General features: G+C 35.8%; 2 protein-coding genes across 17 annotated transcripts in view; one reads left to right on the top strand and one right to left on the bottom strand.

Annotated features, from left to right (window-relative positions):
* Positions 1 to 2,252: 2,252 nt before the first annotated feature.
* On the top strand, positions 2,253 to 11,486 carry ccdc83 (coiled-coil domain containing 83). The gene is made up of 10 exons (XM_056466805.1): positions 2,253 to 2,305; positions 2,396 to 2,480; positions 2,547 to 2,715; positions 3,941 to 4,108; positions 4,717 to 4,808; positions 4,881 to 4,949; positions 5,024 to 5,136; positions 5,216 to 5,316; positions 7,756 to 7,904; positions 11,301 to 11,486. The coding sequence occupies exons 1-10, from the start codon at positions 2,253 to 2,255 to the stop codon at positions 11,484 to 11,486; spliced, it is 1,185 nt and encodes a 394-aa protein (XP_056322780.1).
* Positions 11,487 to 13,166: 1,680 nt separating this feature from the next.
* picalma (phosphatidylinositol binding clathrin assembly protein a) overlaps positions 13,167 to 15,373 on the bottom strand; it is an 85,712-nt gene continuing 83,505 nt past the window's right edge. For all 16 annotated transcript variants that reach the window (XM_056466785.1, XM_056466787.1, XM_056466789.1 and 13 more), the window contains one exon: positions 13,167 to 14,571. Coding sequence is in view for 1 of the 16 variants with exons in the window: in XM_056466791.1 (XP_056322766.1) it covers positions 14,557 to 14,571 (15 nt within the window). In the remaining 15 variants the exon portion in view is untranslated. The remainder of the gene's footprint in view (positions 14,572 to 15,373) is intronic.

The raw sequence follows: 15,373 nt of genomic DNA, 5'->3' as shown, positions 1-15,373 counted from the left end.
AATTTGAACTGAAAAAGCACCGCAATCATAATTTGACACCATTGACCATAATATCCTCATAGACGCTTAAATTCTACAGGTGTCCGGGGACAGGCTCTACAATGGTTTAAGTCATACTTAGCTGACCATTACCAGTTTGTAAATATAAATGGACAGCCATCACAAGTCAAGTCAGTAAAGTATGGGGTGCCTCAATGATCAGTTTTAGGCCATTTGCTGTTTACAATATACATGCTACCCTTGGAAGACATTATTAGAAGACATGGGATCAGCTTTCACCGCTATGCAGATGATACTCAATTAGATATTTCAACAAAACCTAATGAGACGTCTGAACTGTTTAAGCTAACTGAGTGTATTAAAGATGTTAAAGACTGGATGGCCAACAATTTTTTTCTCTTAAACTTAGACAAAACAGAATTATTACTTATTGGGCCTAAATCCTGTACACAGCAGATCTCACAATTCGACCTGCATTTAGAGAGATATAAAGTTAGCACTAGCTCTACTATAAAAGACCTGGGTTTTAAATTAGACAGCAATTTAACTTTTGAAAATCATAACTCCCATGTCACAAAAACTGCTTTATTTCATCTGAGAAATATCGCTAAGTTACATTGTATGCTATCCATCTCAGATGCAGAAAAGCTAGTACATGCTTTTATGACTTCTAGGCTGGATTACTGTAATGCTCTGTTTGCTGGCTGCCCAGCATGAGCAAATTAACAATATACTAAATTTTGAAGTCCACTGTATTCTCTTAAAAAAATAAAACGTCTTTTTCTTTTAATCCCAATGCAATATCCACACTTTGCTTAACAAAAAAGAAAAGATCGCACCAAATTAATTGTGTAAAATACATTCATAAAATAAATGAACAATACTTTCTTCTTTATTATTACAGAAAGCACATTTTAATGTCAACATCTTTACAAAATTTAGCAATTACCTGTTTACAGGATAATTACAATGAACAATTTTAAACCATACCTCTCTAATTTTCCTCTGGGTGCTCCGGTTTCCCCCACAAGTCCAAAGACATGGCATAGGTTAATTGGGTAAGCTAAATTGTCCGTATAGTGAATAAGCGTGTGTGGATGTTTCCCATTGATAGGTTGCGGCTGGAAGGGAAACATGTGCTGGATAAGTTGGCAGTTCATTCCGCTGTGGCGACCCCAGATTAATAAAGGGACTAAGCCGAAAAGAAAATGAATGAATGAAGCTCTCTCTTTTTATTTGTTATACAAAAATGTCTGGAAATCTTAAAAGTCTCGTTCCAGACATGTTGAAATTGTGATCTACTAAAACCAATGGCTCAAGGAACACTGACAATCCGGAAAATCATTCATTCATTCGTTATCTTTATTTTGTTTTTTCAGCATAGTCCCTTTATTAATCCGGGGTCGCCACAGCGGAATGAACCGCCAACTTATCCAGTATATGTTTTACACAGCAAATTCCCTTCCAGCCGCAACCCAACACTGGGAAACACCCGTAAACACTCGCATTCACACTCATACACTACGGCCAATTTAGTTTCTTAAATTCACCTGTACCACATGTCAATGGACTGTGGGGCAAACTGGAGCACCCAGAGGAAACCCAACACGGGAAGAACATGCAAACTCCATACAGAAACGCCAACTGACTCAGCCGGGGCTCGAACCAGTGATCTTCTTGCTGTGAGGCGATCGTGCTACCCACTGCGCCAATCTAAATTTGTATTTTAAACTATATCATTTTCTAATAATCTCTTAAGCTCTAAGGAAATACCATAATAACCATCATATACTCTTTGACAGGTATATAAAGGGAACATTTTTCTAGAAACTCTAAATAAGCAAGCACACGACCATTACTATTTAAAAGTTGTGAAACCAGCAAAATATTATTTCTATACCAATTAATTAAAAAAAGAGATTTATTTCGGTGTGTAGTGTGTGTTCTCTGTCAACTGTTATGTGAAAAGTGTCGCCCTCTGCTGTTCGAGTTCACAGCTGCAAGTAGGCTAGTTTGTTTCCATAACAACACACAAACATATCAGGAAAAGTATAAAGAAATAAAGTGGCTAAAAGAAAGAAAAAAAGCAATAAAACGTCGCAATTTACGGGTAGTTATTTAGTTTCTTTCATAGAGAGAAAGAGACTTATCTTAACACAGCCCTTTGAAAGATTCAGCAACAGTTAAATGCCTAATTTGTTATGTTAATAACGATGTGATGCAAATAAGTTAACTTAATAGCATGAGTGAGAATGAGCAAGACAACAGACAAAACATCTCTAGCTGAGGCCTTCATACAGTTCCAGTAAGTAGCTTCTCTTCACTGACTTAATATAGCCTCCTTTACGTTTCATTGTCTATTCATGCTGTTTTGCCTATTCTCACAACTTAACAGAATTGAAATGAAAAGGAAAGAGATTCAAGATATTAAGGATGAGATACACCAACTAGAAGATAAGAGGCAAAAGCTTATTAAAGTGGTAAGTGGTGACTTTATGTTAGTGAAGATGATAATAATGAAGAAGAGGAAACACATGTATCTGCAGCAGGAGGAGCTGAGAGAAGAGCAGGCGAAACATGCGCGGGAACAGCGGAGACGGATGAAGGAGATGGAGGGAAACCTGGAGAAAAAAGAGCGGGAAGATGAAGAGCTGCTGAAGGAAACGACCCAAGAGAATATGGAGCTAAAACACAAGCAAGAGAAAGAACTAGAAGGTACCTTAATGACAATAATAATAATAATAATAATAATAATAATAATAATAATAAATAAAAATTAAGTGTCTGTCGTGCTTTAACCTAATAAGGAATCATTTTACTTCTTCTTTTGAACACAAAGAAAGATATGCCTTTATTTATGTACGTTGGAAGACCCAATGTATTGTTCCTACTGTGGATGTCAATGGTTGCTCTTTTCTCCAATAGTATCTGGATGCAGCCTTTATGACGCAAGCTGAGATAGCATCACTCAGCGATGCAATGTCAGAAACAATGCATTCAAATAGAGCGCGTGACGTCACTGTGAGGGGTGGGGTTAGGTGAGCCAATTCAAAAGCATTGGATGCAGTTTACATTGCACTGCTCCAGGTCTGCATCCAGTATTCTTCATAAGAATCGTTTTCAGTTCAACAGAAGACATTCATAAATGTTTAGAACCACTTACACTGTAAACATGTTGTGATCCACACAATTCGTTCATGTTGTCCCAACGCAAATCTATTAAATTAACTTAATTTTTTTTGTTCAATCCACTTAAATTTGTAAAAAAAAAAAAACAATTAAGTTGTCCCAAAACAAACTCAACAATTGTGCTGATTCAACTCATTTTAAATAAGTAGTTTGAAGAATACCACAAATAATTTGTTGAGTGTTTGCGTAAATATAGTGAGGCAAGTAATTTTTGGGTAAATTGTATCCTTTAATTACACATACAAGTATACCCACTGTATATTGAAATGCAATACAATACAATACAATACAATGCAATACACTGAAAAAAATTATCGGCAAAATTGTTGCAAACAGTTTATGTGTTGAATTTAAACTAATTAAATTTAGTAACATTCAACCTAATTTGTTTAAATTCAACCCAAATTAATTGTTTACAGCCACTTTACTTAAAAAAAAGTAAATCCAAGGAATCATCTTTAAATAATTTTTTTTCAGTGTGACCTACGTGTTACTTATCTAAACATTTGATAGATTTGTGTTGGTGTATTTTTGTGAACAATTGTGGTCCTTCAGTAGTTTTTCCCCAATTAAAGTTTCAGATTCAGTTTATAAAACACTCAATTCAGTTACAGCTGTTAGTCATAGCACCTTACATGTATAGACTTTTTTCATTTTAATGTTAATTTTAGATGTGCATATATCATAGCATAATAATAATTATTAATCATGTTTAATCATTATTTGCCATCTATGTGTGTTTGTGTGATAGAACTGCGCTGTAAGCTTGCAGGGCTGCAGGCGGAAGTGGAAAAACAGACGACAGAACGAGACGCATGGCTGCAGTACAAGACCGAGGGTAGTATAAAAGACCAGCAAAAGATCCAAAAGCTGGAAAAACGAACTGTTTTATCACAAATGACTTTCCACGATATATCAGGTGTGTTTTTCATCTTTTGCTTTTACAGCATTCAGAAAAGGAATATTTATTATTTGAAAAAAAAAAAATATTGTATTGAATACAGTTATTGTCATCATGCTGAATCAGCAGGACATTAATTTGGAAAAAAAAAGAAAGAAAAAACGAGTTTAAAATGTATTATTGGGTAAACTGTTTCACATAATAGATGCAAAATAAAAGACAAAATAATAGCACTCTCCACCTCCTAATTGTTTTAAAAAACTTGTTTTCTTTTGTTAAACACAAAAGAAGACATTTGAAGAATGTTGGTAACCAAATAGTTGTGTTAACAAGAAAATAAAAACGTGGTGAGTAAATTTTCATGTTTGAGGAAAACTAACCCTGCAAAACCTTACTGGAGATGGATGATTAATGGCTTATCTGTGTAGAAAGTATTAAGAATGAAGTCTAGCTTATATAAATCTAATATGAATTGTATTGTGTAAATATAGTTGATATTTTTTTGGATTTTAAACCTGCTATATGTAAAACAATTAAAAGATATGTAATTTTTACAATTTCTCGTTGTACTTATAATAATGTTTCAATCACATAAAACAAATAATAATTCAATAAAACTTATCCAGAACATTTTCAGAAATCTCTTGTTGTGGCTACAGAAGAAGAACAACAAAGCCTTGCACAGGATTTGGAGGAAAAAATTCTGCTCGGAATAATGGTACTTCAGTCTTGCTTGAAGGTTAACAAATAAATCTGGCGTGAAGTACTGCAACTGTCTTTATGCTTTCAGAAAGAAACTGAATTACTTGATGAAGCCTGTATAACAGAGCTTCAAGAAACTGAGTGGCTAAAAGAACAGGTTTGTAATGCTTTAGCTTCTACACACATGTAATATTTAGTAGATTATATCATCCACCTAATCTCCCATTTCAGGTTCCGATATATATTGACAAAGTCACCGTATTGGAATCCATTGTCCAGGACTTACAAGAGGAGAACCTGGAACACATAAACGCTCTTTCCCAAATAATCGATTCTCTAATCGGGTATGAGTTTTATATCTTGATCTATGAGACATTTTTGGACTATAAAGTTTGAATTCATAGTGTTTTGTGTTTCCTTCAGCGCAGGCAATGAATTTCCTGTGCAATCTGCTAGCTTTGTGTCCCATGACACTCAGAGTGCGGATGAGAACATAATGAAAAACTGCCTTGAGGAAACATCAGGTAATCCAAACATTCCTAATAATAGCAGCGTTTAGTCTAAGAATATCAAAAGGTTTAACTGAACACCTGGTGCCTTTTAATTGCTATGCCTTCCCATTTTATAATCGATAGGTGGCGCCATAAGAGTAGAAAACCAGACCAAATATAATACTTGGAAAAACATGTGTAAGTTTGTTGTTTGGCACTTGGAAATATGTTTGTGTTCAAAGGAGTTTAGTTCAGCCATCAATTTGATTTCAGCCAATCACCTGCACTAACTGACTAGTCCAGTCTGGAGATTGAAATAAAATATAATAAAGAAAATGCTGAAATAAACAAGTTGCAAATTCTAGGAAAAAGATGATTACATAAGGATTACAATATTTGTCTGATTGTTAAAGGAGCTAAATCTAAGAAATTTTAAATCATAGCTTTATGTCTGAACAGCTTTACAACAGTGCATTACAAACATCACTTTTTCTGACTTGGTTATCTATAGCTCCAGTTTCCATTCAATAATTGTGATGTGTTTTTTAGGATATTGCATAAAAAATAAAATCCTGGATGGAAATGAAAAGAAATGTCTGTGCTCAGTTGAGTCAGATGTACAGTGGTCAGCATATAGAAGTACACCCCTCACAAATCTATCTTTTAAATTCATATTTTAAACTATACAATATTATATTTGTGCATATACATTAGATTAGTCAGTACTGAAGCCAAACCTGGAGCTTATCTAACAAAATAACCTCTGATAACGGTCCAAAAACTAGAACACCCAAATTTATATGTTAGACAAAAATATTAAATAAAAATTTTTTAAAAAGTGGAAAAATTAAAAGCAAAAAAAAAAAAAAAAAAATTAATTAATTAAATTATTTTGTTCAAATTTCTAAATATGTTTGGTGACTAAAATATTATTTCAATAAATAGATCTGTTTATTAAATCTGTTTTTTTTTTTTTAAATGCATCAAAATACATTGCATATATTCACTGAGAAATGGATAAAAATATTCATTAACTTCACTTCAAACACTTAACGAAAACTGGCTTCTTTCATCTCTGCAATATTGCACGGATTAGCACGACCTGATGCGGAGAGGCTTATCCGTGCCTTTATCACATCACATCTTGACTTCTGCAATTTACTTTTAGGGCGTTTACCTACAAGTTTTCACAGAAGATTACAGTAATATTCAAAATTCTGCTGCACTGGTTCTGACACACACTTCATCACGCCATCATATTACTCCTGTACTTTAACAACTACACTGGCTTCTTATTAAGTCACGGACTGATTTTAGAACCTTGATTTTAACCTTCAAAGCAGTGCATGGGCTAGCACCTGGTTACATTTGTGACCTGGTGACTCTCGCCACTCTAGCCCACAGTCTTCATTCGGCATCAGGACTTAACCTGTATCAGCCACGCTGTAAACTCAAGACCATGGGTGGTAGGGCTCTCTCATACAGTGCGCCTAAGCTGTGGAATACACTACCCATCAGCATTAGGAATGCCGCTTCTCTTAACTGTTTTAGGAAACTTCTTAAGACTCACCTAGCATTGCTTTTAACTTAGGATTATATTTGTTAACTTTTTTTTATTATACGTTATGGTTTATATTTGTATTGTTTTATCATATCTTTTTTATTGTTGTGCTGTTTCTGCTATTGTTAGTATTTTGCCTTGTAGCGCTTTGAGTCTAAGAAAAGTGCTTTACAAATAAAATGTATTATTATTAATATTATTTAATAATATAGCGTACAAAAGTTTGTAGACTGAAATTTTACACAAAGGACCTTTTTTGTTGGGCAATCAAGCTCTTATGTATGATAATGTCAATGAGTAATGCAAAGACCCCCTGCAAAAAACTAGATTTTTTTAGCTTTGAGCTTAAAACTTTTTACTCAAATTTAACAAATAATAACCCAATTTACTTTCAAACCAAACAGATTATTGGTGAACACTGCAAATTTGTGAAATATATGTATTTAGTCATCATGCTAAACCTCTAATTGCTTAAATTTAGCATTTTTTAGAGGAAGAGAATGTTTCTGATTGTTTCCCCCATAGTGGTGTATATGCCATAGCCCTGTTTTAGCAGCTCCAACAGAGGCTGGCAGATAGCGCTCTGAATGCTGCCACTGGCACTGTTCAGCTAATGGCAAAGCAAAGGAAATCTTGTCATTATATCCATAATGCATTACAGGGCAGCCGTGTTTTCATTACATCTCAAAACTCCATGTCCTCAGCAGTTTAATCTTAATGGCCTATAGAGCTAACAGCTACATTGACTTTGGCCATCACATGCCTTTCATTAATCACCCATAATTTATATTCTTTTCCAGAGCTGGTCAACAAGACCCTCATATTTTGACCAACCCTAAAATCCAACCATACACTAATGCTGGCCATTAAATACCTGTCATTAATCACCCATAATGCCTTTTCCTTTCCAGAGCTGCTCAATAGAGGCTTGTATCCCCACCAGACATTAGCAGAAGTCGAGGAGACACAACAGAAGAGCGAGGAGATGGCGTCGGCTGGCACAACTCCATCCACTCCACCTGACATCATAGAGATGTTTAACAGTCAGGCTAATTTCATGGTAAATGAGCTGCACTACATTTCTAGACAATACTAGCTGGGTTCAATTAAAACCAGAGTAAAGATGGCATCAATAAACAGTCATTAAGGTTAGAGACACTGCAGGCATGCATGTCAATTTTAAGATTTTCATTTGTTCTAATTTAAAGAAAACATACAAAACACAATTTTAAGTAGGATGCTCCGATCGATCGGCCAGAGATCTGTATCGGCCGATAATCACATTTCATGACTCGACGTTACTCGCTAATCTGGGGAGCGTTTCTGAAAACCATCGTTAGCCAACTAAGGTAGCAAGTTCCGTCGTTCCAAACATAGTTTGTTGATTTGCCATTTCCCAAATCCATCGTTCCAACGAACATTCACAAACTGTCGCAAACTTGTATGCTTGCAACTACACATCTGGAGCTGTAGTTAGAAACATAGTTCCTGGCTGTGTTCTGTTTCCCCCTATACCCTATTCATTTAGAACATTCTGACATTTAAACTTGGAATTATTAAAAAAAAAAACATTAAAGTCATCACTCTTAGCTGTAATTTGCTTTCAAAGTATTTTTACAGTTCAGTTTTAGCGATCTTCATGTTTACAACTGCGCTTCTTTCGCAGTGCACTTTGAAAACATTGATGTTATTTTGAACACGGCCGTGGCTCATGACAAAAGCTGTAGGTGACCTATTATTTAAAAGCAAAATTTATGCTACGTCTCCAAAGCTTTTGAAAGCAAAAAACATAGCATACGTTAATGCTTTTAATTTATAGTAGGTTATTTATTAAGTATCTGTACTGTATATGACATGGGCCTGTTGGTTAGAACATTTCTGCAGTGGTTTGTATGTGTCAAATTGTGAAAGTAGACTTTTCAAAAAATAAAAAACAAATAAACAATATCCTACTTAATAATAATAGTAATAATCATCATCATTTATATTATTATTAAAGTAGGATTTTTTCATTTCCTAATAAATAATAAATATTAAATTTCATTTCCTAATAAATCACCTCATTATTTATTTATTTATTTATACGATTTATATATGAGATTAGAATACGTGTTAACTTTTGCAAAGGATTTTATGTTTTAGAATAGAATATGTAATGTTCTCAATAATATTCGTAAACACAGGCTCCATATGTTCAATTTACATATATTTCAGTTAATATGCAAAACAAGTGCATGTCTTACCAAAAATAATGTTGAATTTTTTTTTTAAATGCATATGTGTGTAAAACAATATCATTTGCACAAATAAATAATGGGGTTCTTCTGTAAAGAAGTTGTTACCACCCCGTTTAGAGCATTATTATGGGCATTTTACGTTATAACTTACGTGGTTCAAATGATGGACCTGCGACAGAGGCATTATACTATGATAGTTCAGCCGCAAGTTGTTGTTGTTGTTGTTGTTTAGGAAACGCAGCCCTGGCCGATTTCATAAACCGATCACAAGTGTTTGTCTCTCTCTCTCTCTCTTTCACTATCATTGTGTGATCAAGCTGCTGAGGCTGTTCGGTACTGCAATCATTGTGCTCCTGTCAATAGTTGGAGTCTGGCAAAATATTTGAATGGTCTTGCATGTATTTAGGCCTTTTGATATATAAGAACTTAAAGTTCTGCATTTTCAACAATATTGCAAGTCCACTCAAAACCTGACTGGAAATATTAGGGAAATAAAAACTTAATAAAAAAAATTGAATTTTTAACAACCTTTTCTTATTTACTTTTTAAATAGCAATAAACAGTAGTTTATAGGCTTATTTCCTTTTAGTAAACAAGTAATGGATTTATAGGTGTGCATTTTAAATTCTTATGCATTAAATATGCACGCCAAACTTTTTCTTGTATGAGACATGTTGAATTCTTCTTTCATCATTTGCAATGTTTCCAGTCATTTTTCCTTACCATTTTTTTTTCATCTATTATTTTCTGTAAAGCTGCTTCTGACCATTACATGTCTAGATGAAATTGTTATAAAAAACATGTTTGAGGCATTATATGAAACATCCTTAATTTTAGAGATCTCCTGACCTAAAGGGAAAATGTGCTATAAAGTATAAAGTTATATAAAGCTTAAAGCATCACAATCAGTACTCAGCCGATAGCCATGACAAGGAATCAGTTCTCAGTATCGGCTGAAAAATCCTGATCTTGTCGGCGCCAGTGGTGTAGTGGTTAGTGCGTCGACACATGCACTCCGGTGTTCATGGCGACCCGAGTTCGATTCCCGCCTCGCGGTCCTATGCCGAACCTTCCCCTCTCTCTGCTTCCCTTGCTTTCCTGTCAACAATCTCTACTGTCCTGTCCATTAAAGGTGAAAACCCCGAAAAAATAATTATAAAAAAAAAAAAAGAAAATCCTGATCGGAGCATCCCTAATTTTAAGTGTTTAAAACACTGTCACAAATTATTGTTTGGTGCATTTAGATTTACTAATACTGTTATTTTTCTCCTCCACTTTAGCAGCACAAACATACACCATAAGTTTTATTCATATCTATATAGTGAAGGTTATCGAGGGTGATGTAAACAGTTTCTCGGAATGTACACATTATATTATTAAAAAAAAAAAAAAAAAAAAAAAAAAAAAAGTTTTTCATCAGTTCACTGTATTTTCAGAATTACAGAGTGATAAAAAGCCATTTACAAAAATCTCTCTTATAAAAACCATTGTCTAAGGTAAACAAATTTTGAATCTGACTTTAGAGTGTTCTGATTGTTGTTGAGGAAATGTAGGCAAATTAACGTATATTTAATGAAATAATGGCTCATTTGCAATTGTAAACATGTACACTAACTGTACTCTCTCTCTCTCTCTCTCTCAAAAAAAAAAAAAAATACAAATTTTTTTTTTACTAATGCTTAGCTTCTTAGACTTTACACACCTGAAACTTTGTCTATAGCACTTGTTCACTGCTGCTCTTATAGTTGTGTAAATTGCTTCCTTGTCCTCATTTGTAAGTCGCTGTGGATAAAAGCGTCTGCTAAATGTAAATGTAAACATAACATCTCAGAAATGTTTTGTGATCTTTAATGTAAATCAGTAAACTAGGGAAAAATAGTAACAAAGTATTTTACCTCATTCACAACATGCAGTGTCTCACCTTTATTTTTGCACAGCAGTGAATGTATAACTGAACAAACCACCTCAAAAAGGGCTCTCTGTGCCTGGGTTTGACCGATATTATCAGGCAAAATAGGCAGAAAGGCACTCTTAAATAGACCCTCTCAGTGAGACACTGGTGAGATAAGGCCTGTCTGTGATTTTCCCACTGCCAGTTCCAGCAGACATGGGCTAGAATATAGATGACACGAGCATAAATGAAGAACAGTCACAAGCCTTGTTAATGAAGCCAAACTGGAACCTGCTTTAAATCGCTGCACATTTGTGTTTGTGTGAAGGGGCCGATACATCTGGGTCTGCTGAACGAGAGGCTGCTGTGTGTGGAAGGTAAAGCGTGTCCTCTGCATCCATCACAAGACCAGACAGAAAAGTGGAGAGTTACCACAAAGATCATCAAGGATAAGTTTCAAAAGCCTGGAAAATCTGATGCACCTGTAAACAACACCTGTGAAATTCAGCAGTAGTTGGAAAAACATTTAAATAAATACCAAATACATTTATGTGAACGAGACAGTTCAATACACAAAATTAGAAATAAAGTAGATAAAGATTAACCTTCCTTAACGGCTAATAAAAGAAAAAAAGTTTCAATTAGAATCACCAATTCTGTTCTGAATTTTTATGCACAGTACTTCTATGCTTCTATGTCCTGTCCTTGGGCCGGAGGGGTTCCGGTTTGGGGAGTACAGGATTTCATCTCTGTTATTTGCAGATAATGTTGTTCTGTTGGCTTCATCAGACATGGACCTTGTATTTGGGCGGTTTGCTGCTGAGAGTGATGCGGCTGGGATGAGAATCAGCACCTCCAAGTTCAAGGCCATGGTGCGCCATCGGAAAAAAGTGGTTTGCCATCTCCAGGCTGGAAGAAAATCCTTACGCCAGGTGGAGGAGTTCAAGTATCTTGGGGTTTTGTTCACAAGTAAGGAAAGGATGGAACTTAGATTGACAGGAAGATCGGTGCAGCGGTGTATCAGTCTGTTGTGGTGAAGAAGGAGCTGAGCCGAAATGCAAAGCTCTCGATTTACCAGTCAATCGTTCCTACTCTCAGCTTTGGGTCATGAACGTAAGAACAAGATCTCAGATACAAGCGTTTGAAATGAGTTTCTTTCACAGAGTGGCCGGGCGCACCCTTAAGCGGGTCGCACAGTATCGCACGCACACCAGAATCACACACTTTCGCATGCTATTTAAAATGAAACTGTTCAGATGGTGCTCTGTGGCGCAGCAGAAATAGGAACAGTGTCCTTAGTCGTAGCTGGGTGCTGCAGACAGCCGCCGGACTTGCGGCGCCGGTGTGCGTACCCTTATAGAAATCTATGTTTAGAATTCTAAAATGAATGGCGCTGCGTGGCACATCTGGTGTGCAACCCCCTGTATAGATAGGGTGAGGAGCTCAGAGTAGAGCCGCTGCTCCTTCCACATCGAGAGAAGTCAGCTGAGGTGGCTCGGGCATCCGTTTCTGATTTCTCTTGGACACCTACCTAGGGAGGTGTTCCAGGCATGTCTCCCCAGGAGGCCTTGGGGAAGACCCAGAACACGCTGGAGGGACTATGTCTCTTAGCTGGCCTGGGAATACTGTACCTTGGGATCCCCCTAGACGAGCTGGAGGAAGTGTCTGAGGAGAGGGAAATCTGGGCTTCTCTCCTAAGACTGCTGCCCCCGCGACCCAGGCACGGAAAAACAGAAGAAAATGAATGAATTTTTCAATTAGAATAATGAAATTTACATTGATATATATATAAAGAGTTCAGATGCAAAAACCTCTAAATGTAATTTCAAATGTTCTCCTAAAATTACAATTTTTATCAGCCTCCTATGTTTATGTTCAGATTTTTCACTTTAAAGGCAATGTAAATAATTTATTCGTCACTATTAAAGTAAAATTACTTAGTCCACACACAGGAGTTAAAGAAAATTGCTAATTTTAGAAGAAAATATCAGATAGCTTTTTGAGGTTTTTGCATCTAAACTCTTATATATATATATATATATATATATATATATATATATATATATATATATATATATATATATATATATACAATATATATATATATATATATATATATATATATATATATATATATATATATATAAAAACAGTTTAAAAAAAAAAATCAATGAATAAAGAAACACAGCCTTAGTTCAGTGGAAGCTGCACTTTTATTTGTAAATCACCCAAATTCTGCTTCATTTTTGTCGTATAAACAAAATAGAATCTGCAGGGATGATGCAGTAAATATGCTAAATCAATGGATAGAATCACTCTCATATTCGGACCGTCCTTTGTGTTCTTCCCTACTTGACAGGGTCGGTTTTATGTACACGGCGCACTGATCAACAGCGCCCCCTTTCTGTCTACATGACCTACACCTAAACACTACCGACCCCATCCTGACACCTGCGTTTCTCATTCATATCCACACACTCGCACCCACAAACACACACGCAACTCTTCTTTCTCCAGGACGGCCCGAAAACGAAGGCGAATCTGCACATTCAGGTCGAAAAGGCAGCCATATAACTGTCAAATGTAAAATAATGACATGCCAAGCAGAAAGCAATACAGATCGTCCCCAAATGCAATGCCGTTGAATCACAAATGTAGTGCTTTGCTAAATGCTCCCTCACAAAAACCCACCCATAACCCCCTGGGGCACAGAACGGACTATGTGGCGTAATGATTGGTATATTTCATCCTATGTCCTTTACGAATGAAGGCCGGTGAGCGATTGAGCTACAAAGAAATTGCACTAGACATACAACTGCTTCTGAGAATACTTAGTGCTGTATCAGTCAGTTTATAGGTGTCCATTTCCCCCCTTTTTTATATTATATATTTATTTTTTTCATAATTCAGTCACTCAAAATCCGAATTATACAACCAATCATACCCATATGAATGCATAATTCGAAACACCTCCCGTAAGGAAGATCTCAAAAAAAGAGAGAGAAAAAATATTATTCATTTCTTTCATGTCCTCAGTGGGTAAATCATAAATAAATACAAGACAATACACAAGGAATGTCTACTGCAAACTTCAACATAAAAAAATAAAGAAGAAATTGTGGTAAAACGGATGTTAGAATATCTAATTGGTGAGTTAAATCAGGTAATGCTTGATTGATGACCGGATAAAGACAGAACTCCAACCCACAAATCCCTCCCCCGATCCCTTGTTCCACCATTTCATGAAAAGAAAAAAAGGGAAGTGAAGCCGTGATTGCATGAAAACCCATCACATTCTGGCACTCGCGCTCTTTCAACACTTTTGTTTTCTGTTACAGACGCAGATCAGTTTGATAGCGATTACTGCGTTACACAAAGTACAAAATGAGCAATGAGTCCTCCATGTCTGGGAAGCAGAGTTGTAGCCCTCCCAACCCCACCCATCATATCCCATAATGCCCTTCCCACCCGTCCCTCTGATTCCTGTACAAGTGTGTCTCTGTCAAGAGTACAACAGCCAACTGGAGAGAGATTAAAGGTTTGAGATTTGCCGTATAATTCATCCTTGGGAAGCGTCGACCCTCCTACATGAACTGCATCTGGAATGAAAGAAATGTAGATTATTGAAGACATCGAAGGCCTTTTTTTTGGTGTATATTTACCAGATTTGATTTTAATGGCATTAAGATGAACTGACAGGGTATCTTGCTGTTGTTGATGACTGGTCAAGATAATTTATAACTTTTTTTAGATGAACTCAATATGCAAATGTATGCAGTAAAGCAGCCAATCAATGGTGAAATGAGTTTATGAAGCTGCAACTCAGGGTTTGTTCTAGAAAAGTGAATAAAAAGGGGTCATGTCATGTAAAGGAGCCAATCATCGATCGATATAGACTGACGTTTCTCCAGGTGAGGGGCTCTGAACAGACGTTCTACAGTTGTATTGAATCCTTTTGAATCGACAAATGCACTGGAATCTCATGGAATACTTGCTTCACAGACATGAGAAATTTATCCATGTAAAGTCTGAAATCTCTACTTTCAAACAAACCAACTACACTTGACATCAAATGTTTTTTTGATTTCGTAATACGTATGAAACGAACGTGAGGTTCAGTCAGTCCCGCCAAACACACATCACAGCACTTGAAACATGACACTACCTGAAAGACCAAACAAACTTGTAAACAAAGCGGTCGCTTTGCAGAGTGAAATGACTTGCCTTAAAGGGACTTTAGCTATATGCAGTGTATACTTTATACCTTGAGTATATTTAAAAGGCAATGCATTTTGCAGTATGTATAATGCAAGAATTCAAATCTAAACTTGATAATACATTGGCTACAATGTTGAGTCTTTAAGACCTACTTAAAATATTCTAAAATGATACAAACAACAG

Source organism: Danio aesculapii, chromosome 10 (assembly GCF_903798145.1).
Source record: "Danio aesculapii chromosome 10, fDanAes4.1, whole genome shotgun sequence".
Taxonomy (NCBI): Eukaryota; Metazoa; Chordata; class Actinopteri; order Cypriniformes; family Danionidae; genus Danio; species Danio aesculapii.
This window is presented reverse-complemented; position numbering and strand designations above follow the sequence as displayed.

Excerpts from the sequence above, each read along its gene's own strand:
- ccdc83 (XM_056466805.1), top strand. The coding sequence starts at position 2,253 with ATGAGCAAGACAACAGACAAAACATCTCTAGCTGAGGCCTTCATACAG. Across the intron at positions 2,481-2,546 it reads GGCAAAAGCTTATTAAAGTG|CAGGAGGAGCTGAGAGAAGA; the intron begins GTAAGTGGTGAC and ends ATGTATCTGCAG. Across the intron at positions 7,905-11,300 it reads ACAGTCAGGCTAATTTCATG|GGGCCGATACATCTGGGTCT; the intron begins GTAAATGAGCTG and ends GTTTGTGTGAAG.